Below are 27190 nucleotides of genomic sequence, written 5' to 3'. Positions count from 1 at the left end.
GGATACATTGAACTCAGCAAAACCAGGACATGCAGTTACCTAAGCCGTATTATCATGAAAAAAAGGGACATGCTTTGAAATATATTAGCGTTGGTGCTAAGACTGAGCGCAGGCAATGCCATAGATACCTCTTCTTGAGGGAACCACCCTGGGCTTTTCCTTGGGAATCTCCTTCACTGTTTCTGAAACAAACAGATCACATACAAAGGCAATGGTTTCTCCTCCACTCTCAGAGTGTGTCACAATACAATCTGTTCAAACAATAAACACAGCTGGGGGTAACAGTTCAGCTACGGACAAGCCTTACCTTTCCTAACGGGATGGGGTTTGGGCTTCTCCTTCCGAACCACGGCTTCTGAATGAAGGAAATGTTAAAATGATTAAGAAGGTAGATAATTGACAATCTAGAGCTGGAGGGTGCGATCTTTTTAGGTATCATAATTTTGTCAAATTGATTGATTTAATTGTTGTGGCCAGCGTGCGTATATTACATTCGGTTGTAGTTGCGCGTGGAACCACCCTGTAACCGGTGACGTGACTCTCCGTCTGCCAGTATCTCCTTTTTCAAAGTTGTAGGTATTTCCAACGCTGCAGGTAGGGTACCAGTGGACGGTGTCGTTCGCTGGTTGTATGGGTGGTTGTAATGTGCTTTTCGGTATCTTTTTACAGTTTGCGAGGGCTTGGTATATCTAGCCGCTTTCGGTTGCGTCCATTTTAAGGTTCCCTATTAATACCGCTTGTCAGGTATGTCTCCTCTCAACCGGCGGGATAAGCCACTACAATTGCTGCTGTTTTGTCCTGTGTTTTGTGCTTTGTTTCATTTATTTTGTTTTTGGGTTTCCTGTTTAATTAGTATTAAGTATTTGTTATGTGTTTTGTTTAGTTTGGTGTACGTAAACAGTGTGGCACCATTGGGGAGGCTTGGCATTGGGTGGTGAGGATCTGTTTCGGGGGGCTAGGTCGTGGTGATATAGCGCCGCGTGGTCGCATTGCCTTTTTAGCCCACTCCCCTGGTGTGTGTATCTACGCCATGTGATGTGGTGACCCCTTGGAGTACCGTCCGACAGTTTACTGGGTGAAATTCCCAGAGTGACGCAGTCAAGTTGTCCATTTCTGTATCCCTCGCTGCTTTCTGTAACTCTATCTATCTGTCTATCTGTCTATCTATCTATCTATCTATCTATCTATCTATCTATCTATCTATCTATCTATCTATCTATCTATCTATCTATCTATCTATCTATCTATCTATCTATCTATCTATCTATCTATCTATCTATCTATCTATCTATCTATCTATCTGTGTATGCACTATCAGAAACCCTTGCTACATTTTGCCAGACTAGGGGCCTCCTTAGTAGGTTAGGGGCTCTATAAAGTGCTGGGCCCTCTGAATCTCCCAGGGCAAACATCGCCCTCTGGTGGAGCTTATGCCCCTCCTAATGCCCTATGCTGCTTCAGACAGACATTGGAGGATGAACAGAAGGTGTAGTACAACATACTTATATAGTATAGATTTCAGAGTAGGACATTACACTATATAATTAATACCTTTTTTAAAGGATGGGGGTGACTTTTCCATCTCTTCGGAGACCTCAGGCTCTGAAAAACACACCGTCGTCAAGTACAGAAGCCTGAAACACGCGTAGTGAGAAGTGGTGCATTTTAAGATGCACCAGTGCAATTAATCTGCTTAATAATGGCCACGTGTGTTCCAGTATAAGGTGAGCACCTTTCTGTGGGGCTTGCCATTTTTCATCAGGTTCTGAAACACAAAGAAGAAGCATTATGTACCTCGCAAAAAAGACAGCGATTTTTAATCATGGCAACCTGTATTTGTTCAAACAGTACAAATAACTTAAAAGTACAGGTGCAAGCACATACTGACTCGATTAATGAAAACGAGATATTCACTGTTACATATGTCTCACAATGTACAAAAGAAGCAGTATACTACTTGCAGTATATATTTATGCTTTACCCGAAATATTTAGCATTATACAAAGAGTAATGTGTTATGTGAGTGTTACACAACAAAGTTAAAAACCGTCACATGCTTTTGAAAATGTATTTTCCATCTTTTAATCTTCTATTAGAATCGTGTGAATAGGTGGATTGGTGAATGTATATGATCCGTTTTGTGTGCAAATGGATCTTTTTCGGACTTTTTAAATTTTATTACAATTTTTTCTATTTAACAAAAAAGGTTTGTTGCTTTTTGTCATTGGTGAAAAACAAGAACAGCACTAAGAACATAATCTGATTAAGAGAATCGGAATCAGTATAAAATCGGGTTCTGTGCCCTGTCTGTTCAGTGTACTGTCTGAGACGAGCACGTCGGTTTCGCCAGTACCTGCTACTGGGGCTGCTGGGTGCAGTGGGTGGCTTGTCAGAATAGGAACTTCAGAAACTGGATCAAATGCGAATTAATTCAAATGCGAAAAGGAATTCATGTTTTCATTTAAGAATTGCGTTAAGCTCGCCGACGTTATTCGTGAAGCATTTCAGACACGTACCTACGACCCAGTCCAACGCAGGGACATAAATTTACAAATTAGCGGCGATGTTGGTTTCACATTATAAGAATGAGCGTTGCCTGCACAGAAATCAGCCACTCTTTGCTAGGGCTGCATAGCATTAGCATCAAATACCTGTCATTGGAGTAGGTGGAAATGGGTTGTCTGTCACAATGTGATGCACTGAAAAATAAACAGAGATTCTGATAAAACTTATTTCTAACCTTTATGTCTGGCAGCACACATTGCCCAGAGCTATATTTAGAAATGTATAGTTGTGGATTAGAAGTTTTGCAGATTTTCCTTTTAGACTGGAAAAAAAATATATTCAAGCAGCAAGACTAAATGCCATATTTCAGTTCACCTGTAGGGGGCAGACTATGCCCAGAATGACAATATACCTGGAAATTGCAACTGAATGTTATAGGTCTAAAACAGCATTTCTCAACTCAGTCCTCTAGGACCTCCCCAAACATTCCCCTTTTTTCTTCCTCTCAGCTCCCTGCCAGACAGTCGACACGTCCAACATGGACTGTCCGGAGGTCCCTGAAGAGGACATTGGCAGTTGTGACTTGACTTGTGCTACACCAAAAAAGCAAGACACAATTTTTCCAGGTGAGATTTCTGGGCCAAAGTGCAGCCAACTCATGTTACGGAGGGACGATATGAAGAAGCCATAGAGACAGGAGGTTAAGGAGCTCAGAAGAAGGTCATACAGTCGCCCATTAGAGGGTAGCGGGAAGCAGCATCCAATTGCTGTATATGTCAGCCCGAGTTTGTATAGCAAAAATGTTTGGAGGGAAGCAATGAAGGTGTTGGACTACAAGGGTTAATGAGAAGGTGGAGAATCTAGGTCTGTGACAATACTGGGAGTTATTTAGGATTAGCTCAAATTGTAAAGCACTTGCTTAGCACGCGGCAGAAAGTGAGATTGATGCCTCCATCCTCCAAATTATCGACAGACTTTAAGGAATTTCCCCCCTGGCTCAGTGGAGTACATCTTTTATTATGTTATACCACTCAGAAACAGCAGTTAGAAAGTTGCCTGCTCACTGATTAATTACATGATTTTCACTGTTTTGCAATAAGCGTATATTATAGTTATGATATTATTTTAAATCTGTGGTACTGCTTGGTATTTTGTTACATAGTAACATGTTACATGGTAATACTCTAAGATATTATGTCTCGCGCAAAAAATCACTGGGATCTGTGAATAAGCCGAGTGATATTTTTATATATAAAATGTAACCCTGGTCGTACATCTCTAGGGAAAATCCTCAAGGTTGATTTTATTGACGTCGTGTATACTTGTTCTGAATGCATTTCCTGAATTTCGCAGGGGAATTCACAGATGTATTAAAAAATACAGACTGTCCAGAAAAAGCTAACCAGGTATAAAATCAGTGCAATATGTACCTCAGGGAGGCTATGGAGGTAGTATGATATCACACTAAGTCCCTGAAACAATGACCTTTATCACAGGCAGCTCACACTGCCTACCACCCCTGCAGAAAATGAGCCATGGGCTTTGGGGTCTAATGTAATAAATAATGCTCAGTAAAACGATGAATCAATTCCACCAGTGTTGTGCAGCCGCCCTAATGCGATATAAAACGAAAGTCCAAGTTTGCTAAATGTAAAGGGAATGGAAAATGTTTTAGTTACTTTGCTTCTCTGTCGTCTACGAAGCCACACTGCTTTCAGCCAGTAGGTGGAAGGCATACGAGGGGCCACAATTCATCATTACCCAATGATATGTTTTGAATCAGTGAGTGACAGGGTAGGGGAGATTCCAGGTGCCAATCAGCTTTCAGCTGGGGTCAGTGTCCCTGTGGCCCCGCCCCCGTATACACATATGCGTTCAGCAGAGGGCAGCCTATGGCAGCATTCAGGCCCAGTCCCCCAATCTCTCAATCCAAAGGCAGCTCTAATCAAGTCACTGATTGGCTAGGCCCTCTTATTACAGCTCCCGGCGTCGCTACAATTGTCACCTGCAATTTAGCAACAAAAAAACAAAATCTGCCTTTCGCCTGAGAAGCTCAGCTTTGCATAACCTTGATTTATTGATACTGTCAGCGTGAAATGTCGTAAACAGAAAACTATTCCCTTTAAATGGTGAATGTCTGTGCTGTATCCCATTGACTCTTGAGGCAGATTTACCCAAGGGAATGGGACGCAGCCAAACGGAGCTGAAACACTGCAGCTACAGCTGATTGTAGCATGATGGCAAAATTGACGTTAATCAGGGATTCAGCCTCACAGTGATTGGTTCTATTCATCATGGAAATTCTCATTGAAAAATGAATTCGTGCCACATAAAAAACATCAAGGCAAACAATAATACGTTATAAATCCCTCAATCCGCCAGAAATCCATAGAGGGCAACGCATCTCTACCTGCTCTGGGATTCTGAAAATCAACTTAACTTCATCTATACAACTATGACACTTTCTTTTGTTTTATTGGTTTGAGTTGAATGATGCCATTATTTTAATCTTCAGCATTATAAATCTTCCATGGTTACAAAGATGGAGCCTTATGGGAAATAATTAATATAATATAAACATCCTTTCAGGATCTCACTCAAGACAGCTCCATTGTTAGAACAAGGAAGGAACTAACAGTATTGTACAAATAAGGCAGCCAACTCAATCACCTCATTATACCAACGTAAAACAATCAACAGATACAAATATATAATATACATGTCGGCGTGTGCACTGATTACATCTACATTTAGTTCATTATTTAATTTTATTGCATTATTTTATTTTTTATGCAGAAATGTTTTACCAAAGCAATGCAGAACGGAGCAAGCAATGTCACTGAGATGCTTGGGGTTGGAGTTAAGGGGCTTTGTTCACGGGTGCAGGGGTGACATCACTCTGTCCGTCAGGGCATTTATACTGATCCCTCAGATCAGAGGAAGAGGGTAGTCCTAACCCATACATGGCCACTATACTGAAATTACACCTCATTATAAATTATACCTCAATTTTATCTAAAGTAACATATCATATTGATGTAAGAATGGAATCTGCCATTTGTTACTGAAATACTTACCGTACCAGCCTGGAGGGGCAGGGCAATACACTGGCATCGGTCTGCATGGTGCAGCTGTAAGCACACAGATCCAGACTCATAGCCGTCACACTCCCAGACGTACCTCACTTTCAACAAATCAGAATGATTAAATCTACAAGAAGGAATTTTTGGCTTTTTTTTTTTTTTTTTACAAGTATGACATACTTTCTTTCTCCATGGGTCTTCCCAGGACAGAAAAAAAGAATATACGCTGATCAGGTGAAAATGCAACCTGACCAGAACTAATTTTATCAACGGAGTAAATGCTTACCTTCTGCTTGAGGTATCTGCACAGGTGTTGTTTGATTAGCTTCAAGGACTACAGAAGAGAAGAGTTTACAGTGTGATTAGCGCACTGGATTCCAGGCGATTTCAGACTTTAAGCCAGATCTGAAGCAGTATATGTGCAGCTGAGATCACATAAACATCAAACAGCACTATTAAAGTACCCTTTGTTTCCGGCTCATCCACAGCTTCTGTGAAAAAGAAGCAGAGAACAAGACAATGTACATAATACAAGCCGCATTTGCAGTAACTGAGTTTAATCAGAAATAAATTACAGTGTAGCCAAGGTAACCAATGCTCCTACCTTTTGATTCTTCAGTTTCAGTTTTCACTGTAAAAGACATTTAAAACAGAAATTCAGAATGTTACACACTGAAAACCTTTCGCGCAAATATTTATAGATGAACAGATGCAGAAATACCTTTCTCAGCAGGTTCCACTGTGATATGTGGTACTGCAGGGGACTCTGGCCCTAAACAAGGCAAATCATTCATAAATAAACAAGAACTAGCTCTCCATCTTTAAAGAATGGATAAATCTTGCATAAAGTCAAATTATGTATTGCATCCAATGTCCCTGATGCTGTGAGAGTAAATGCATTGGCCAATATTAATGCAAAAACATATTAATTCACTCTGAATACAATCTTTTATTACTCTCTCTAATGATGTTGTAATGTATTACAACACATCCATGTAAAGCGCCTTGCGATGACTGTAGTGAAAGGCGCTATATAAAAATAAATGGAATTGAATCTACAAAACTGCATGTTGAAATTAGGCTGATAATGTTGAATCTGAATACATGCTGAATCCTAAATAAATAACAATAAATGTTAATAAAATAGTTCTCAGTCATTGATTAGCTATTGATGTAGAGGCTATCCTGGAATAAGAATTAATTGCGGTCCAGGAAATCACTTTTTCATAAACTGTAAAATAAACCTGATAACTCTTCTTAACCGCCAATAAGCAGGTTCTACATCTGATTAACCTGAAATATCAGGAGAAAAATATATAGATACGTCAAACGTCACGGATATTTTCGTATGACTCAGCAAGAAAGACAAGCTGTGTCTAAACGCTTATTACCTCCCAGCTCCGCTTCAGCTTTCTCTGCAAAATGAATCAGAAACAAATTGAGAAGCCTGGGAAGTGAAAGTGAAACTGCAATGCGAAGCTGAATGGCGGCAGGAATACCTGTGGCTTTGGGTTCCACTGCAGCGCAGGCCTCAGAGGGAGGCCCTGCACCAAAAAAGGCAAGATCTTAAGAACAGAGAACAACTGACTGTCCGACACCTTGCACATCCATAGCTACTGACAGGCAAGTAATGTGACTGCTGTTAGATAAACTGGCAGCTCTATTTGATCTTTGTCTTTAGTTTTCTGAAATGTTTTTGAATTTCCTGCCATTTTGACGTGCTGTGCATTGCTCATCAGGGCCACTGAAGGTTAGGCCTGATATAATGCGGGTCAATGTTTCCAGTCTACCTGAGAATTCAGTTTCTCAAATGAAATGAAGATCAGCCCAGGTGAGACCATTCGGTCTTGTCCCTGAGTACTGGTGCAGTTAGCGTTCCAAAAAAATAAGGTTACCACCACACTCCGTAGCTGCGTCCAGTAAACCTTCATGACATTTCTTTTAAATGACCTCTATACAGCTTATTCTCAAAACCCAAACAAAATGTATCTAATGTGAAGTAGCTTCTTTACAAGTCCATAAATCCTAAGCAAAAAATAATTACTTTATGAATGACAGGAAAATTAACCTAACAATGATAACACCATTACAAAGCAGTGTGTGCTGCATGCTGAATGAATCTAAAACAACTGAACAATACATATATAAACCAAAGATTAAAGATGTTGTTTTCGTCAGATACGGCAAAATGAATTCAAATGTTACCTTCAGGTTCCTGTTCAACTTCCTCTGTTAAAGAAATTAAAAACCAAACATGTGAGAAACTGCAAAAAAAATCATTTTCACAAAATTATCAAGCAACGATTCACAGATCAGCAGGAGTAATACCTTCCACTTTGTGACCTTCTGCAGGATGCGCTTCGCCAGGAACCGCTGCTCCTAAAAATTGGAGGGGGAGGAGGGATGCATTTACGAAATACCAACTGTTCATTTTTAACCAGCGGTCACACTTGGTACATTCAGAGCTAACGGATTGCAGCTATCATGGCTGCATTTTGGGGGGAAAGTGAAGCTGACTTGAAGATTGTCTCCAAATATAATTTGCTTGCCTTTTACATAACAGCTTTGCCTTGTATATGACGGCTTTTTGCAGAATGTTACTGGCTTTTGTTGTTCCTCCATGGCATTTTCCCATAGTACACAATAGTACGGCACCCGGACAACACAGTCACACAACCACAGTCATATAATACTTCGTAACACCATGCAGAGCTTTTCAAATATCCCATGCTATTTCCAGGGTTTCTCCGCAGAAGACTCATTTCAGATCCTCAGTGTGCCGCCAGTGGGCTGGCCGCTCCATTACTGGTTCCTGTTTTTCAATTCTCGTCATGCATATGAAAATGTTTTACTTGGAGAACAGGCCAAAACAGCTGTTTAAAACGAACAGATAACCAGGCAGCCAGAGATAGATAGACAGATAGATAGATAGATAGATAGATAGATAGATAGATAGATAGATAATGTAGGTAGGAAGGTAAGTGAAAAGTGAAGATTTGCTTAAACAACCAAAACTAGCATTGAAACGAAGGTAATGAACTCTTAACAGTGGTTTACTAAAAACCCTGAGCATTTTTTTTAAAGTAAGAAAACAAAACAAAAATAAATATATATATATATATATCTTACCCAGTGGGGCCTCCTTTGAAAGAACAACTGAAGGAAGAGATGATAAAACATTGGTATCAAGTGATTATTTCATTTTAGTTAATTATTTTGCTTATTAATGCTTTATCCAGCCACCCAACCATCCATCCAACTTCAAATCACTTACCCTGGTCAGGTTTGGAGATTATTAGCCCTTTACACTTAATTAGAAATGATAAACTGCTGAATGTACTTGAAATTTTATCGTAGCTAACGACGAAAGTGTTACCTGTCTCTTTGACCTCTTCCTGTATTTTTTCAGCAGCCAGTTCTGGAAAAGGAAAGTCCAGAACATTACTACAGACTGCACTGCAGAGGAAAGGCTGAGCAGTACCGTGGTACACTGGGACTGAGAGGACAGTAGCATTCTCACCCGAAGCCAGTAAGGCACTAGCAGGTACTGCTTGCATTTCTATTCCTGCTCTGGCGTGATGATCTATGTGGCTACATGTTCTTACAGAGATAATGAGCCTGAAACTCACCTGGTTTTTCAGGCGGTACGACATCTTCTATTTCTTTAACCACTGGCTCTAAGAATAAATAAATAAAAACATGTTAGTTCTTTTTAATTACTATATACCTTACACGACTGTTAATCTGCACCCAAAACAGTACCTTCCTGTTTAGGTTCTTCCACTGCTTCTTTCTGGATAAGCTCTGGTTCTGAAGAAACAGAAAAGTGATGTTCTGTGTTACTCTTTTGGAACATTTAGGCATGTTGGAGTTTTATGTGGGATTTAGGCCCATTCACACATTCGCCAGGGAAGGAGAGAGTGACGATCCAGATGCAGCTTCATTACAGGATATGAAAACTCTTAACCACAATCAAAAAGGGGTCAGAACAAGAGGCTGGGAGGAGAAACCAAAAGGAACAAAGACTGACCTAAAACACACGGAAAGACCAGGGAAAAAATGCAATAAAGAACACAAACAGCAAGCCTCGAGTGCAAACTATAAAGACGGCACTAACAGAGCTACATAAACATCTATAAAGACACAATGACTGACATAGGAACAGGGCGTGAGCAGGCACTTATATACACATGACGAGGTTTTGACAAGGGACAGCTATGGGCTATTACCAATTACAAATAGGTGACTTAGAACTGCAGGGAACAGGTGAGGGTTGTTAACAGGCACCAAGGACACAGGAACCAAACACTAGTAGAACATATGTGAAACAGGACATAACTAGATGCAAGCAAGGATAATTACAAACCAAGGCACAAAAACCAAAACACACAAATACAAGATAACATGGTTAACAAGGGGCTCACAAAAACTGAAAAAACTTAGCTGCACACTCAGCCCATTCAGGCACATGTTGGCTCAGGGAGCAGGGTAACACACTGGGGATAGTGAAAGTATTAAACACAGGATCGAACAGAATGGCCAGAGACACCTGCTGGCCAAATGGGGAAACAGCAAACTGGATGGGATGAGGCAGGGACCAATCCTGAAAATATTATATCAGTTCAATAACACACATTGTACTTGTGTTATGGACACATTCTGTATCATTTCATACATGTGCAGGAAATATAAAAAATTACCTATTTTGGGTGGTTCCACATAGACTTTTTCATCAACAGCTGCTTCTAAAAATACGCATTTTTGTAATTTTAAGTAGTTCCATTTAAATTCTCCATGTCATCACAACACTTATCAAATAAAGTCATTACACCAAATATTAGATTTATCAGAATGTGGATGATTATTGCTTCAGCAAATCATTGATTATTACCTTCCACTTCCGGCAGTTCTATGGGTACCTTTGTGACTACATCTTTGTAAAAAAGGTAAAGAATATAAACAGGAAATGATTGCATTTATAGTAATACAGAGATCAGGTGGCAGAGCAACAGTGTGGATTTCCTTTTTGACTGTTTCTCATCAGAAATATTCAAAATACTTTATATTCAAAATATTTGTCACAAAAAACAGGGATTATTAAATAACATCTGTAAAGTTTGCAGACGCACATCACCTAAAATCTCCATTTTCTGCTCTGCTTTCACTTCTTTGGGGGCCTCATGTTCTGGGGAATAAAAAGGTTGAAACGGGACAATTTCCTGAGTAATATAATGAATACAAAAGATAAATCGGCTGCTTATTAGAATAATCCTGTTTTAATATTTCGAGCACTTTCTCGACAGCATCCGAGAGCTGCGGTGCATTCATTTTGTCTTCAATAAAAAAAATTTAAATGGGAAAATAATGAAAAATGATGGAGCCTGTGGAATACTTCATTAGATTCGCCAAGTGTGAATAATAAAATAACATTGAAACAAAATGAACACGTTAAAGAGGGACATTGGCGCCCTGTCCATAGCTGTAACTATCCATGTGGTTACCTTTCTCTTTCGGTAACTCTGTCGTTTCCACCTCAGGCTTTTCTTCATGTACCTTCTTGTGTAGTTCTGCTTCTAAAAAGCACACACAAATGTTGGAAAGTGAATTTTCAGGAAAAAAAGCAATATTGCTACCTTTATGCATATTTCATTATTTATTATAACCATTGTGCTAAAAATGTAGTGCGCAGAAGCTCACAGAGTGAAATCCTTTCGGTACGGGTGACTCCTACAGCACTGAAGGCTTAAGAGGAAATGCATTGCTAAGAATATTCAGACGGCATGGAGGACCGGTCCATTTTTAAACCTAATTGGTTTGCAGCCTCTTGCCATAAAGAATCAAACAGCCAGCCCAAGTAAAGGAGCCTGGCCTTTTTCCATCTCAAACCTTTTTACTTCCCTCCACATGGTGATTTCTACCGAAGCCCTAAGCACAAGGCCATCAGCTGAAATCACGTTAAGGTTGTATTTTGCTGGATTTCTGTAGGAATCAAATGGAATCTGAAAGAAATCTTTACCAGTCTGATAAAAGCATTATTCCTTTATAACTTCAGAGCCTTTCTTTTAGGGTAGCAAACCGTATCGTGTAAAGCGTAAGGCTACGTGTATGATAGTTACATTTATATCACATACACATACTCTATCATAGACGGTTCCTGTTCGCCTGAAAAATGAACCAGTAACAGTAATTAGACATGCAAATTCATTTGTTTTCATAAAAACAAATCATGGTTAAAACCTCGAAAACTGCAGATATGTGGAAAATTAAATGCATTACACACTGGGAGACTGTGAAATGACTAAAATGTTTAATTACGTTTAAGTAAGAATAGTGCGTTATAGCACTCTAACATTTTACAGCTATCGTGTTTAGAGTTTGTACATTTCTGCGACTGGTTCAGGTTTGTACACAACTTATGTTTGTAGCAGAAATAAGCATCAAGCTGACCAATCTCGTCAAAGTAGTAAACAAAAAAAAGTTGTGAATGGGGAAATTTTTTTTTTTGAGAATCACCTTTGATTTTTGATGTTTCAGTAGGAGTCATTGTAGCAGGCTTCTCACGTGCTGCGTTTGGAGCTCCAGTTTCTGGAGTAAAATGTTCAGTTCACTGACATGAATCTGAAAGGTCTTTCCTTGTGCATTTTTGGATGGAGTCAACACATTAAAGACCAAATCACGTGGCAAAGTGAAACATGGAATCTTAGTACCTCTTGCCTTTGCTTTTCCCAGGCGACCTGAGAAAAACACAGATGTCACAGATGCAAAGATTTCAAATGAGAGAACTGGAAAAATTACCTTGCTGTGAGGAAAAATGAGCAGCTTAATGACTATCACCAAATAAGCTAATATTTGCTTTAAATTTGCAATAACGCTGTTTACAAAGCTTTACCCACTTTATTTAAATAACATTTTCAAATAAGACACAGAATAATTAAGTAACTTACCAGGCCGTTTTGAGGTTGGTTTTTCTTTCTTTACTGGTTCTAAAAAATATATATGTGTATTTTACTTCTGGCTTACTTTAATATACTTCCCACAATTTTCCGCAGAGCAGGATAATGTCACGATCACCACACAAAACCCAACCTTTCTTTCTAGGTGTTTCCATGTGAACCTTCTCCTGTTCTCTGTCACGTGTTCTCTTAGGAATTTCAGCTTCTATAGTGAAAACATATATGACATATATCAGCTTTACATATATTTACTAAGTGAACAGGCTGATTTAAATGACGTAATCATCTAATTAAAGTTTGCAGTGCAGAATTCTTCAGATCATCATTATCACCGTTAACTATATTCCCAAACATCCCCATAACAAAGCAACACTGCAAACTCCTCTATATCCTGATCGATGTCCATTACAGTGCTCTTTAGTTGGCAACAACCTCTTTCAAATTATCTGGTGCATGACCTTCATATTCCCAGATATCAGTTTTATATATTAGGAACTTTTCGTGCAACTTACAAAAAAATCTCATGTGCTGTAATATTGTTTGGATAATTGATGTATATGATGCATATATGCATATATACAGTATGTATGTATATGTAGATGTATATACATAAATACACATATACATACATGTCAAATTATTTTACTTTGAAGTTTTTAGTCTCGGCCACTCTAATGAACTTGGGGGGTTATTTGGTGTAAAAAAAAAAAAGCTCTTAACTGTAGCCATAGCAACAGCACAATCAGGAATTCAGTTAAAGGAGCATAATTTTCTCATTGCTAGTTCAATCCAAAGCTTAAAAGCAAAAATGTAAATTGAAATCAGCTGGGGATTTAAAATGCTATTACCACATAACAGATTTTTTTTGCAAGATGTATAATGCAAAAATCATTACACTGCTGTGGTGGGTTGAAAAACGAATCTGGTAGGATTTTGGTCTCCCAAATTACACTTTTACTCCTTTTTCTGAGTTCTTGTTGGATCTCAGCATCTTTAAAAAGTATTGCAGGATTATTGAAAGTTTGGAAGTTTAAATGCGCTATGTAGCCAAACATTAAATATGCTAATTCTACACTAAAAACAGCCTTGTTTCACAAAACATACTTCCTTTTTTATCGGGCGTCTTTCTGGCTATGGAATAAGGCAACAACGATAGTTACGATTTTAAGCAATAATCATGTGATACTCCCCAGCCACAGAATGTCACTACATTATCAAAACGTTTTTATAACATTCAGAATGACTCGTATTGTCATCTGTCATCTTGGTCAGAAGGGAACTCTGAAAGAGTTACATTACCTTTTGATATCCTCTTATCATCACCTGCAGCAAAGAGTTATAAAGCCTCTTTATTATGAACTTAGACAGACTGAAATAAAGCTAATGAAATAAAACTCACTGCATAAACGATGAGAATGGACTCAAGAGTAAATAGTTTTAAATAGTCTTAGATGCTAACTATGTACCTTTCTTTTTAGGTGTCTCTGTTATTGGTTTCTTCTTATCTTCGGGTTCTGACAAAGGAAAATGCAAAAAGGGTTAAAAAAAATCAAAAATAAAGGAAAGGAAATAAAAAAATTGAGTTTGAGCCAACAGTCAGCTACCGCAGCTGCAGCTTTCTTAGTCATCACTTAGCCTCATGTCGTCACAAAGCATATGGTCATACGAAGGCAATCTGCACGTCAATCTCCTGCATCTCCAACTTCTAATGGGCACTGACTTTGCTTACTTTACAGGCATTTTCCCTTGGATGTACACGCGCAGCACATATGCAGTGTTAAGACATTCGTAAGTTAAAATTCAGCCCAGTCATTTTTAAGCTAGTCCTCGGTACTGCTTGGCGGTCGATGGGTTTTCCTGACAAGTAGTTTGGGAATCACGTCATGCAACATGTAATTCTAACATATTTCTTACAAAAGCCATCCAGAACATTAGCATAAGGGCCAAGTAAATGAACTGTAAATTGAACAGCCATCAAACGATAATCTATGTTATTACACGTGTGATATTTTTATTGTAACGCACACGGCTCGCATGTCGCGCCAAACAGCAGGCGCAGTCCTGGCAGATTAGATTTCACACACTTTATTCTGAGCGCGGGAGGCACACAGTCCACCTCCTGAAAAAGCGACTGTGGCTCCATTCCCAGGGGCATCTGATGCCTCCTAGCTGCGTGTCAACGATCTTGCGGTGAGACTTAGTGCAGCGCTCATGCTAACAGAGTCACGAGAAGGCCAGTGTGATTAGGGCGCTTCCCACCACAGCTACGGAACATACTTTTCCTCACAGCTTGTTTCTTTTTAGCTGCAGACAGGGCAAGTAATAGTGATAATTAGATACAAAGCCTATGACTTAATAAATAAAATAAAATTAAAATCTTATAGTTTATTTCTTTTATTTGCATATCCTTAAATAATATTATCAATTCAAAACCATATTAATCACCCTTTTTCTTAGCTTTTTCAGGTTGTTTTTCAATAATACCAATAATAATAATAATATAATCATTATATGTATATTATATTCATAATATATTATTATGCATGAACTAATTATATATACTTTACACAGTAAATACATAATGTATTTAGATGTGTTTTCAAAAACAACATGTAATACCTGTCAGTGAATATGTACTCACCCTTCGTGGGTTTTGCAGTTACAGGCTTGTCTATAAAATGAGAATCCAAAGGACATTACTGTTAGCACAAAAGGCATAAATACATCAACCAAAGCTTAATGCACTTTACTGCTAGAGATGGCACTGAAACTCAGTCACTGACACTTGACCTGTGCCACCAAAACACCGCTGACCCCGTCGAACTCTGCCAAGGCAGAGGATTCACTGCTGGAATGTTAAACTTAATCCAATTTGTTCAGATTCTCAATAAATTCGAATGCATCTCTTGGAATTAAATATTTCATCCTCTTACAGCAGCCAGTGGCCTCTAGCAGCTTAAAAGCTTTAGAATGACAGTTCAGTTTATAGATCACATAAATTATGTATTAATGTATTAATTGACACAAATAGAAAAAGGAAAAAAATCAATATATATATTTTTTTTTTCTTGGGTAATATCAAATGCATTAACTTCAAGCCCTGGTTAAAAGCCTTCTTTGATTTCAAAAGATCAGTGTTATGACTGAAAACAATTACAAATATTGATTTAATTCCCGAAGGAGATAAAATATGCAGCATATTCAACAGCAGGGGGCGGTGTTGCTTATATTGCCAAAAACGTGTTTTGTCACATGATTCTCATCGCAGAGACATTTTGCAGAGCTTGTATGCAAATGCACATAAGACATGCTAAAGTATAGGGAAGCCCATCCTGCATATAATACAGTGAGGAAAATCTGCACTTCTGAAACCTGGATATAACTGAAGAGTAGCCACTTTTACACAGGGATAGCTAACCTTCTGGTTGCCTTTTCTTTACAGCTTTTTCTTCAGATCTAGCTATAATTTTGAAATGGAAAGATAAATACTATTACAAAATGACAACACCACAGTTATACAAAATATAGTTATATTTACCTTTAAGCCGAAACACTCACACACACACACACACACACACACATATATATATATATAATAAAACATTAATCACTTTGAAATGTTAAAGCCAAGTAACATAAAATATAACAGCAGATTGAGGCAAAATGTACAGCACCTGCCTGTATGTGAAGTGCATGATCTGACCGAGGTTCAATATTTATATATGACAAACACTTACATTTTCTTTCCTTTGGTCTCTCTGCTGGTTTCTTTCCAGCTATAAATCAGAGAGACTAGGTTAGGAGGTTGCAGGCCTTTCATTTATTCTGTGCAGTTTCAGTGAACACAGTAATTCCCCTTTCTATGAAGACCTTCCGCTACAGTTTCCAGGCGATACCTAAAGCTTGAAGCCCGCCGATGATCGGCCGTCATCAGCATCGCGACACACAGCGGATCTGGACAGTCACTGACCGATCCGTCTTTATTACTATTGCATGCAGCCATTGGCAGGCCAACCTTTCAGGTTTTCTCTCTTTACATCTTATTTGCCTGAGAAGTGAAAGTCTCTCAGCTCCTTGCAGGTATAAAGGGTCAGGCGCAAGTAAGCAGGGCACGTTGTGCTTCATTTCTGCGAAACATACGCGTTTGTTTTTCTATTCTGTTTTATTTCCTGCGCCTTTAGTGTCCCTTGGTTTTCGTGGCGTTTCTTCCCGTTTGTCTGCATACAAAACAAATGCACTGTGAAACTTCAGAAACCATAACAACCAGATAGCGTGAGAAGAATTACTGAGTCTGCTGGATACATCAGATGGAGTGATATTTATGGGCGAGGTTAATGAACAGTTAGTGTTGCCGGTGTTGTACAATGTACAGTCTATTACATTCATTAAAGTAAAACATGTGAATAAAACCCATATACCACGGCCAATTATTTGCTTTCAACTATTTGCTCAGAAGACTGTTTGAAATACAGCCCAGTAACACATGATAACATCAAAAGGTTAACCAAGTTTCCACATTACGCATTCATAAATCGAAAGGTTATTACTGGAATTAATTTAAAAGCTGGCGACTGTAAGTCACAGGATACAAATATGACAGCTTTATTAGAAATTTGTATTGCCTGAATTTGTCAGAATTAATGTGACACTTTTCGATTAAAGGGTAACCTTTCAGGGGGAAGATGTGATCTCAGATACACAACATGCATCCAGCCCAAAGACTTAATCTGAGGCCTGCAACCACATAACAGGAAATGAATTAGTCTCCTTACATATTTTCGAGCTTCGTGTTCAGATTGGAAGGAAGGTCCTTTGGACATAGCCACAGTTTCAAATGATGTAATTCTCAGCATAATTTCTTTTTCATCTTTATTAAGTACGTGTGGTGTGAGGCGTCTTTGTCATTTTGCGGTATTAACCTCTCCGCAATCCTGCCAAAGAGAATCTCGCTCATTTTACTCTCTGACCACACACAAAATCTGTAGAGGATGGTCTGATGTTCACTTCTATATAACAAAATTTCGACTAATTGGGAAACTATACTTCATTTTAAAAAAATACTGTTTTGAATCATATATGACCAATAGCATTTACGTATAGACTATTAAAAATAACATCAACATAATCATATGACAGTTTATGTATATATGTGTATGTGTGACATTTCACAGTTCCATACAGATTTGATCCACTGATTAGGTTCGTTTCCTTGTTATATCGTGCCCCTCTTTTTTGCTCTGTGTTGGTGGCCAACAGAAATATTCCTGGCTCAAAAACAACTAACTTAGAAATTATAATCAGGTGTGCCATCTTTATACTCCAGTGAAACACCAAACAGATAAGCCACAGTGTCACACCTCCCGGCAAATAAACCTTGGTGATCATTTTGGGGAACTTTCATTTTGCAGAAGTGCAGAATCAGCGAGCTTATTTCATGCTTGTTTTCCGTTTCCGTGTGTGTGTGTTAGACGCGGTAGTTTATTTGTGGAGAGCCTGATGAGGATGACAGCAGGTGTGGTCATTCGTGCGCACAATGTTTCAACGGTGTGTGTGTGTGTGTGAGAGAGAGAGTGCGCTTTTGTAATTTTTACATTGTGGACACCAGATTTCCCTACAATTTAATGAAAGAAAAACTGTTGTTTTGACCTTGAGGGGACATTTTTTTAGTCCTCACAAGGATAGCCTCAATTTTACAAAAAAAAATCTGTGGCTACAATCAAAAAACAAAAACAGCCAAAAGTCTTGTATTTTGTTTAGTTACTTATGGTTAAGGTTTAGGCTGGGTAGGGTTAGGGTTGCCATTGTTGGGAGTAGGGTTATGCTCATAGAAATTAATGGATGGCCCTCATAAAGATATGAGTACCAGTCTGTGTGTGTGTGTGTATGTGTGTATGTGTGTGTGTGAATGCATCCCTGCAAATGAAATCCTGCAGCTGTTGATATCTGAGGCTGGAGAGGTAATTCTCAGAGCCTCAGAGGAGCCCATACCTGCCCTCCTCCTGTCCAGAGCTGTTTTCTTCTTCACACCTTCACCTTCTCTCTTTAGCTCCTTTGACTTTCTGCTTGGCCTTTTCTTGGGCTCCTCTTCTAGGTGTTATTGCACAAACATCATATACAAACATTACCTTTCCTTAATAAATTCTGCAAGGCAGCAGAGAATAAAAAAAAACATTGCTAATCTTCAAATGCAACCTTTTGTTTCAGAAATATATGAGGCTGCTTCATTTTCAAGGATCAAAATCGGCAGTTTGGAGGAAGAAAAAGATCACATACTTTTGTCTTCCTTTGGTTTCACAGCAGGCTTTTTCTCTGAAAGGAAAACCAGACTTAGATGAGAAACAGGGCAGGTTCCAAGCAGAGAATTGGTACAGAAGCACTGAAAGCCATTTTCTTCACTGTTGCTTGTAGCATTTCATACCTTCATGCTGCGCACTAATCACAAAAGAACGATGTGGATTTGTGCACGTATCACATCCCTAGCAAACCAAAAAAGGAGATGTGGAATTTTTGTTATAGAAAAAAACATTTCTGATACTTAAGAAAATGTGTGTGTGTGTGTGTGTGTGTGTGTGTGTGTGTGTGAAATCATGTTTAATTCCACTTATTACTTCAGTTCTAGAAGCAATTTTGTACACTAAAACAAACATTTGTCTAGTAATGTAAAAATAGGATTTCATTTGAACTAACGAAGAAAAAGTGTGTCTGGTTCAAAAGTCAGATGGAGACAGGGAAGAGCTTCTCTTTTCATACATTGGTTTGGACAGGATTCAAGTGGTCTGGATCCTTTATCTGCCCACCCCACCCCCCACCCCCCCACTTATTCCAGGGGGTGGTCTTTTATCTGATCTCAGGCCATCATACAAAAAAGGAGGACGTGACACAAGGGTAAGAGAGAGAAAGAGTGAGAGAGACAGAAAATGTCCGGTAACACTGGGGTCTTCAGAGGTTCATGCTGTTAGGGCAGATATGTTCGGTATAGCGGCCGAATAAAGCCCCCTCCAGTCAGCCTGCGTTTGTCAGCTGAGCAGAATACGGTCCTATTGACAGCTGTGGACCAAAGCTCTGTCCTCCCACAGAGTCACTAATAAAAGCTGGGCAGGGAGGGCCATACAACAGAGCCAGGTGGCAGGTTTTGTTCGGCAAACTGTGGCGTTGGTGGCGCTTGAGACTCCAGCTGGGTATTTTTAGAGGATAAGGGACCACTTTCCATTGTCAGGGCAGCTGTATAAGGATGGTCTGTCCCTTCCTATATGCACTGTGACGCACAGAATTGTCTGAATGCCACAGACCATCCGTGACTTCTTACACTAAGCAAGACGTGTCGGTCAGGGCTCGGAGTGATAATATATCTTTTTTTTTTTTTTCCAAGCCATTGCCTCCTGCTTTGTTTCTCCCCTCTTATTAAAGGCACACACTTAGCACATGAAGGAAAATTTTGTTGCATGAATTTTAGTTTGCAAATTAGCACGGGCTAGCGTAACGTAGCAACTGAGGGCACACAACAAACTGTCACATGGTGTGAACGAGGAAAATAAATCCATGTGCTTGTTTTATAACGCTATCTTTAGCATTCGCTAGAAGGCGTCAGGAAACCCTGTTTCTCTTAGGTCGCGAGGATGGATTACAGGAATTTTTGTCCTCAGGAGTCCTGGGAAAAAGACGGACATCCTGGGAAAAGACAGAGCTGTTCCATTGACTATGCAATGTTAATGCCTTTCTGTGAATAACAAAGACAGGGGATAGATGGAAACGGTGCTTGTTTGCTACAGCAGGAATAGCGTGTTTGCATATTACGTCTGGTGCAGTGGCCATAATTGGACAAGTGTGTATACACATGCCCGGACTGTATGTCTCCCTAAAATGTCTGGGCCCTTTAAAGAAGAAGGGTGAACAGGTTCTCAGAATGGTTAACGACGGAGATCCTGATTGGCCAAAGTCAGAGGAAAGGCAGCGGATGTGTTCTCATGAAATGAAGCAGAGTCACATGGCCTTGCTGATGACAATACCCATTTATGAACTGACGAATGAGAGCTGATTTGTGAGTTAAACGTATTTAGGTAGCCATCAAATGACAATCTGTGATCTTGCTACTGAAATTGACGAGATCTTCTCTGCAGCCCCGTTTTGCCCAGTTTGCATGTGATTTAACGGCATCATTATCAGGACTGCGGCTGTTTCACCGAGGCCATTTGCACGTTACGCACTTTTACCCCAAATTATTTATACATAGGAATATTTACTGGAGTACTTCAGCTAAAATACCTTTGCTCAAGGGAAGAGAAGCACAGTAGGACATGAACTGGCAGCTATTATTTTAACATCCATAACGGCTTTGCTACCTCCTGCCTGCTGAAGTCCATTAGCATCCTCTCCTTGCCGTACGTTGTGTTGGCTAATGTTTGCTCAGAGAGCCCTGATTTCGTCTTCGCCTTTAGCTGCTCGTCTTAACCTTCTCCAGTCAGTGACGACAACGAGGGGCATTTATTGTGCACTAGGTGTTCCCTTATTACCTTTACAAGCTCCACTCTAACAAGACCTCGCTAAATCTCGCTGCCATTTCTGTGAAACCTGCATCTAGGCTTCGAGTTTCAAGTGTAGTTCCCAGGTCCCAAATCCTAACATTGTTTAACCAGTTTTACGTTGCACCTAAGCGCGTCGTCAATCGATCGAAATAATTATTTTTCTAATCGACCTAATTTGGACTCCATGGCACTGCAAGTTATCAGCATGTGAGTGAAGCGGGGATTTGTAGAGGTCCCGCACAGTATCAGCGGAGCTTAAGAGGCATGTTACAGCCCCCTTTATCACTCGCGTCTAATGTCACCCGCTTCACACTCAGTGACTTGATCCATGAACATGATTTCAGCAAGAAGGTCAAAATCTTACACAGTCCATGAAATCACAATCCACTTCACTGGTAAATGTCACATGACAGGGCAATTGAAATACTCTATACACACACACACACACACACACACACACACACATAAACACAGGCTTGTAAGTATATCTTTGTGGGGACTCTCCATTGCATTGTATGGGGAAAACTCTAATCCCAACATGACAACCTTAACCCCTTCCCAGCCCTAACCTTAACCATAAGTAAAAAAGAGATTTTTGGAATTTTCGCTTTTTTGATCGCATTCACAGATCTTTGTGGGGAGCTGAACAATGGTCTCTATAATGTCAAAATAACATATTTTTATTGCATTGTCCCCACAATATAATATAAACTTAACACACAGACACGCACACGCAGACATACACACACAGACATGCAGACATACACACACAGACATACACAGACATAGACACACAGACACACACACACAGACATACACACAGACACACCACGGTCAGTTCTGCATCTTATTTGTGGGGTTAATACAGCAAAGCTGCTCATTCTTCACTTCTGAGGAAATAACCACGCCTAAAACACTGTGCTCTCCACTGAGAATGCGACTACTATAATATACTGTTATACATTACCAATGAATCATTATTATAAAGTCATGCTCATTAGTTTTATTTGATAAAACTTTGAAAAAAGCTTGTAAATTATAACCATTTCAGTTTCTCACCAAAACATGTTTCTGTGCCCGTTCATTCATGACTGGCCCCACGGTGGAGAATTTATCGCTCCTCATCAACAAATGGAACTGCAGACATTATAATCCCAGCCAAAGCACTAACGACGAAGCAAAATGTCGCATAGCTTTCAATTTATAAATGAGCGCCGAGGAGACTTTTGCCTAATGTGCTTTGAGGGAGCCGCGTTAAACCCTGTAACCCAGTGGAAGAAAGAGCCGCTTCATCATCGCTTTGCAGTTAAAAAGTCACGGAAAGCCACTGGCTTGCATTTGTTTTGATGGCTTTTATGAGACGTCACTCTAAAAGTATGACAAAATGTCAGAGTCATCAGCGACGTCCTCGTCGCTGCCATTTGCACAACTGCGGTAATTTTGTGAGTTTGTGAGAAACAGTGGGAAGGATCCCAGGGAAGGTAAAGAGCAGAAACGCCTTAGGAGTCCGAGAGGAGCCACTTTCACACGCTGGTGTTACATGCCAAGCACACAGCTGCAGAAATCAAAATGATCCAGTTGGAAGAGCAAGGAAAAAAAGCAAAGGAGAGAATGAAGAGGAGATCAAAGGCTGAGCCTAAGGCCTCCGTACGCCGTCTTTCTTTTCCTCTGTATCTCTCCTTCCCCTTCCCACAATGCCCCTCCACAATCACTGGCTACCTCATTCTCCAGCCCGGTGCTGCCACAGTCGTCCCCTCAGACGACGCCATCCCCGCTCCATTCACTACCTTGTCGTTCAGCTGTGGCACCAGCGACCCAATTTCAGATGACAATCTGAGTTCATCCGCGATCCTCGTCTTATTTTACTTGTCTTTTAGTTAGACTATCTTTATGCGGGACTTGGTGAAGGTCCCAGTTTGTGGTTATTAATTTATATCTCTGGCTATAGAATTTCCTTGTGTGTGAAACTGACTCTCAAAATCTCTTTGACTTGATGGGCAGGTCAAGTTTGTATATTTGGGCTTTCTAAGCTATAGGGGGGTCAGAATCACTCTAGTTGCCTTCAAAAGAACAGTGAGAGCTGACGAGTGCCTTCACTCACTAAACGTTCTTCAGGAGATATTTTCAGACAGTAAAATGCTTCTGCATGTTGACTGAGCTACAGGGGCTAAATGAAGCCCTTGTCGATTCTCCGCGTTATCTGTTTTAAGAGAAACTGGCTGCTTTTCTCCTTTTCACAGTCGGTTCCTGAGGTATTTGTTCTAATCTCTGCCCTTCTTGCCCGCACTGTGCTGACGCCGTCCTCTTTGATCCTCGTGTTCTCGCGCACGCTACCCACCTTTAGTCCTCATCACTCTTTCCCGCCTGAGCTTCGCCTTGGCCTTGTCTACGGGCTTCTCCCTCCTCTCGGCTTTCCTTTCCTTTCTTGCAGACTTTTCCTCTTTTAATTCCCGCTTCATTGTTTTTGACTTCCGCCTCTCTGCCGAAACAAAAGATGGCGTTTAATGAAAACCGCGACAGGGCCTCGGAGGCTGCTGTAATGAGCCCAGGAACGTTTGTATATAATGCTTGAGCAAAGGCTTCAGGTCAACAAAGACTTTTTTTTAATATCAAATCAGATATTATTGAAACAAACATGCGGACTGTTTATCATTTTAAATTAATATTTTGAATGATTCTGCGCCTTATCAGTTACTTTATGTTGATTTTCCAATAGCAGAAGGCATCCGGATTTGTTCTCTTCATGAAAAATTCCAGTGCTACTGAAGTTGAAACACGCTCCTTCCCCTCTGTAGTATAACCCGGCATTTCAGCCATTGATTTTTTTTTATCAATGTTGATTTTCACGCTTAAAATCACCACTATTAAGATGCTGAAGTGTTTCGATGCAGGACAGCAACAACAGCACTGCGTCGATTGTTCCAGTGTGGTGCCACGAGTATTGTTATTGTTTTGTAGTGAGTCTTTGACCCCATTTTTCTCTTTATTGACATGTGGTTACAGAAACGGCATTGTCTTATGACTGTCCCCAGCTTCACATTCAGTCGACATAATGTATCAAATTCGGAAGGGGGGGGGGGAAATCTTTACAAAAAGAGCTATAATTTACGAGAAGACTTCAATATGAGCACTTTACCTCGCTGGGACTCCACTTTCACTTCTTTTCCTTTCCTCTCTTTTGTCTCTCTGGCTTGTGGAAGAGCTGCGACGTGGAGGCAGGTTGTCAACATCACCAGGAAGAAGCACCCATAAGACCAAACATGACGTCGCAAGTCTAGGTTACGTTTTTCGAACACACTGTTACATTCGCTGAATGGGAGAATGCAACACATGGCTGGATTGCCCATCAACCATTCAGTTAATTTGGTCCTGTGTTCTATATATGTTGGCATAGAAGCATAATTCGCATATATAAAAAGTAATTTAATTACTGACCCATGAGAATATTATAATTAAATAATAATAATAATTTAAATTTTTTTACCTATGTACAGGGCGGGCGGGAGGGATTAGGAAAATTAGACATTACAATAAAAAAAAAACTATCATTATGATATTCATAATTTTAAATCGACATATTTATCCCTGAAGATGGAGAGAAACCAGACATTGCTGTAAATCCCATGACCCGGAAACGTGTTGGCCTATTCATGGCCATTTCTGTAGAAGTTCTGCACACACTCATTATTTTAGACTTACCAAAAATAATGAACGAGACAAAAATTAAAGAATATGCTCAGAGGAATATAACTCAGAAACTGTGAATACATTGAAGGGCAATGCTTGCTATCATTCGCTGTATTACCACAATGTATTATCTATGACAAACGATAGGTAATTCATAAATAAAGAAAAGGAAAGTAACACATTGCACCAGAAATGTAATCATGCAGACATTTTAAAGGCAAACGTCAATTATGCACTATGATGTAAATCCATACAGAATATACGTTTATGATTTATTAACAGAGCAATGATTTTCATATTTCTTACCCTGACCCAAATTTAGTAATCAATAGGGTTGATTTAAGTAAGTAATATTTTCTTTAGGTGACTTTGGGTAAGTGACACTAGCTAGTTAGTTAATTACTAATTAACCACTGGATAGTGAGAAGCATTAGTGATAAGATCTATTAGTAATGGTTAGGTATTGGCAGCCACAAAATATGAAGATTATCCCAAATCAACAGTAAAGAACAATTGCTATTGTCAGGAATGATAACAATGATATACCACGCTCACAGAAAGTCTTGGGGCACATCCTTAATTCTGTAACAATTTTACAAATTTAAGGGTTTCATAACAGAAATCTATTAACATATCTTCTGTATTTTTTTTATTGCCATCATTTTCTTGATTAACTCATTCAGTTCTCTTTTTGCCATCTTGCTATTCATTTGAATTGCAATCCCAAGAGGAATGCTAAACACAAATGTTTGGTGTATAATGCCATTGCAAAGGTCTTGCTAATTAAAAAACCTCCAATTAGACTGCTTGTCAATGTACGGTCTTTGCACATAAATTCATGCCATCACACACTGTCACACACACGAGCGCACAGTATGGGCAATGCAGGGACAACGGCCCACCAGAACAGCATGCCTTTGGGCTGCGGGAGCGAACAGGTGTAACCATGTGGTCACAGGAAGATCACGCAGCTCCTCATGCAGACAGCCAGAGAGGCAACGAAACCCACTGCCCCGGAGGTACGATCTCATTTCATTAAAAATAAAACACCATGACCACAAAAAAAGCATAACCAACAACTCGAACACAATATTTGAGTCAAAGGTGAATGGGAAATGGGATTGAAAAGGATCTTTAATTTAGGAAATGTATTTCCCCGTAGGGGTATCGTCAAATGGCAGAAATGGGTCACAATGCAGTCACAGCAGGCTGACCCTGCAGATTTATCTGAGAACCAGAAACTCACTGAACTCTGTCTTTGGTGAAGCCAAAAGCACGAGAGAAATTCTCCCGCCATCAAAGAGCATTGTGACAAACAAATCAAGGTATAGAGGCATGTGTTGTCTCACCAGATGTTAAATACACTGCATAATCACTGCCTTAAAGAAAACCTTTCCAAATCCTATCCCACGGTATGGATGGTAGGGACATAAGGATGGTATGGACGGTATAGATGTAAGGATGGTATGGATGTAATGATGGTATGGACGTTATAGACGTAAGGAAAGTATGGGCGTAAGGACGGTATAGACGATATAGACGGTATAGATGGTATAGATGTAAGGATGGTATGGATGTAAGGATGGTATGGACGTTTTAGATGTAAGGACGGTATGGGCATAAGGACGGTATAGACGATATAGATGGTATAGATGTAAGGATGGTATGGATGTAAGGATGGTATGGACGTTATAGACATAAGGATGGTATGGGCGTAAGGACGGTATGAACGGTATAGACATAAGGACGGTATGGGCGTAAGGACAGTATGAACGGTTTAGACTTAAGGACGGTATGGGCGTAAGGACGGTATAAACGGTATAGACGTAAGGACGGTATGGGCGTAAGGACGGTATGAACGGTATAGACGTAAGGACAGTATGGGCGTAAGGACGTATGAATGGTATAGACGTAAGGATGATATGGGCGTAAGGACGGTATGAACGGTATAGGCGTAAGGACGGTATGGGCGTAAGGACAGTATGGACGGTATAGACGTATGGACGGTATAGACGGTATAGATGTAAGGACAGTATGGACGGTATAGACGTAAGGACGGTATGGGCTTAAGGACAGTATGGACAGTATAGACGGTATAGATGTAAGGATGGTATGGACGGTATAGACGTATGGACGGTATAGACGTCAGGACGTCTCCCTGCCAGTATTGTGGGAATTCTGTGTATGTTTATGGGGGCTACGGGGCTGATTTGATCTCTGCTAATGTTGTAAGCAAGCCTACACCCTTGAGTATGTTACTTGCCTGGACCCTACTGTACCACTTGTAAGCAAGGTCCACTGCATGAAGGGCTTAAGTGGACATCGAATTATATGCATGAGCTTAAAGAATTTAAATTCAAGTTGAGCAACCCTGCCTTGCATTGCAACCAAGGCCGGCCTGCCCTTATAGGTGACCGTCTCTTTCATTAAAGAGATTCCA

General features: G+C 39.9%; 1 protein-coding gene and 1 long non-coding RNA gene across 21 annotated transcripts in view; one reads left to right on the top strand and one right to left on the bottom strand.

The window, feature by feature from the left end:
- Positions 1–10182, top strand: part of LOC125714668 (uncharacterized) — a 28304-nt gene extending 18122 nt beyond the window's left edge. Inside the window, exons 3-5 of the long non-coding RNA XR_007383821.1 lie at positions 3015–3131; positions 9001–9132; positions 9449–10182. This is a non-coding gene — a long non-coding RNA (uncharacterized LOC125714668). The remainder of the gene's footprint in view (positions 1–3014; positions 3132–9000; positions 9133–9448) is intronic.
- trdn (triadin) overlaps positions 1–27190 on the bottom strand; it is a 58266-nt gene that overhangs the window by 11131 nt on the left and 19945 nt on the right. For 7 of the 20 annotated variants that reach the window (XM_048985467.1, XM_048985476.1, XM_048985479.1 and 4 more), the window contains 36 exons: positions 24200–24265; positions 23402–23542; positions 18815–18850; positions 18530–18628; positions 16279–16317; positions 15960–16001; positions 15183–15212; positions 14819–14845; positions 14008–14055; positions 13841–13864; positions 13646–13672; positions 12675–12746; positions 12533–12571; positions 12296–12322; positions 12102–12173; positions 11090–11161; positions 10723–10773; positions 9351–9398; positions 9218–9265; positions 8965–9006; positions 8718–8744; positions 7917–7967; positions 7794–7817; positions 7088–7132; positions 6980–7003; positions 6310–6360; positions 6193–6219; positions 6053–6079; positions 5875–5922; positions 5583–5636; positions 2652–2699; positions 2354–2410; positions 1733–1765; positions 1552–1602; positions 308–355; positions 129–182 (listed from right to left, as the gene is read on the bottom strand). In XM_048985467.1, the coding sequence (XP_048841424.1) occupies positions 129–182; positions 308–355; positions 1552–1602; positions 1733–1765; positions 2354–2410; positions 2652–2699; positions 5583–5636; positions 5875–5922; positions 6053–6079; positions 6193–6219; positions 6310–6360; positions 6980–7003; positions 7088–7132; positions 7794–7817; positions 7917–7967; positions 8718–8744; positions 8965–9006; positions 9218–9265; positions 9351–9398; positions 10723–10773; positions 11090–11161; positions 12102–12173; positions 12296–12322; positions 12533–12571; positions 12675–12746; positions 13646–13672; positions 13841–13864; positions 14008–14055; positions 14819–14845; positions 15183–15212; positions 15960–16001; positions 16279–16317; positions 18530–18628; positions 18815–18850; positions 23402–23542; positions 24200–24265 (1719 nt within the window). The remainder of the gene's footprint in view (positions 1–128; positions 183–307; positions 356–1551; positions 1603–1732; positions 1766–2353; positions 2411–2651; positions 2700–5582; positions 5637–5874; positions 5923–6052; positions 6080–6192; positions 6220–6309; positions 6361–6979; positions 7004–7087; positions 7133–7793; positions 7818–7916; positions 7968–8717; positions 8745–8964; positions 9007–9217; positions 9266–9350; positions 9399–10722; positions 10774–11089; positions 11162–12101; positions 12174–12295; positions 12323–12532; positions 12572–12674; positions 12747–13645; positions 13673–13840; positions 13865–14007; positions 14056–14818; positions 14846–15182; positions 15213–15959; positions 16002–16278; positions 16318–18529; positions 18629–18814; positions 18851–23401; positions 23543–24199; positions 24266–27190) is intronic. The other 13 variants (XM_048985466.1, XM_048985474.1, XM_048985472.1 and 10 more) reach the window with 13 other exon arrangements.

The sequence above is a fragment of the Brienomyrus brachyistius genome, chromosome 19 (genome assembly GCF_023856365.1).
Source record: "Brienomyrus brachyistius isolate T26 chromosome 19, BBRACH_0.4, whole genome shotgun sequence".
NCBI lineage: Eukaryota > Metazoa > Chordata > Actinopteri > Osteoglossiformes > Mormyridae > Brienomyrus > Brienomyrus brachyistius.
The sequence above is the reverse complement of the archived record's forward strand: the minus strand, read 5'-3'. Positions and strand labels throughout refer to the sequence as shown.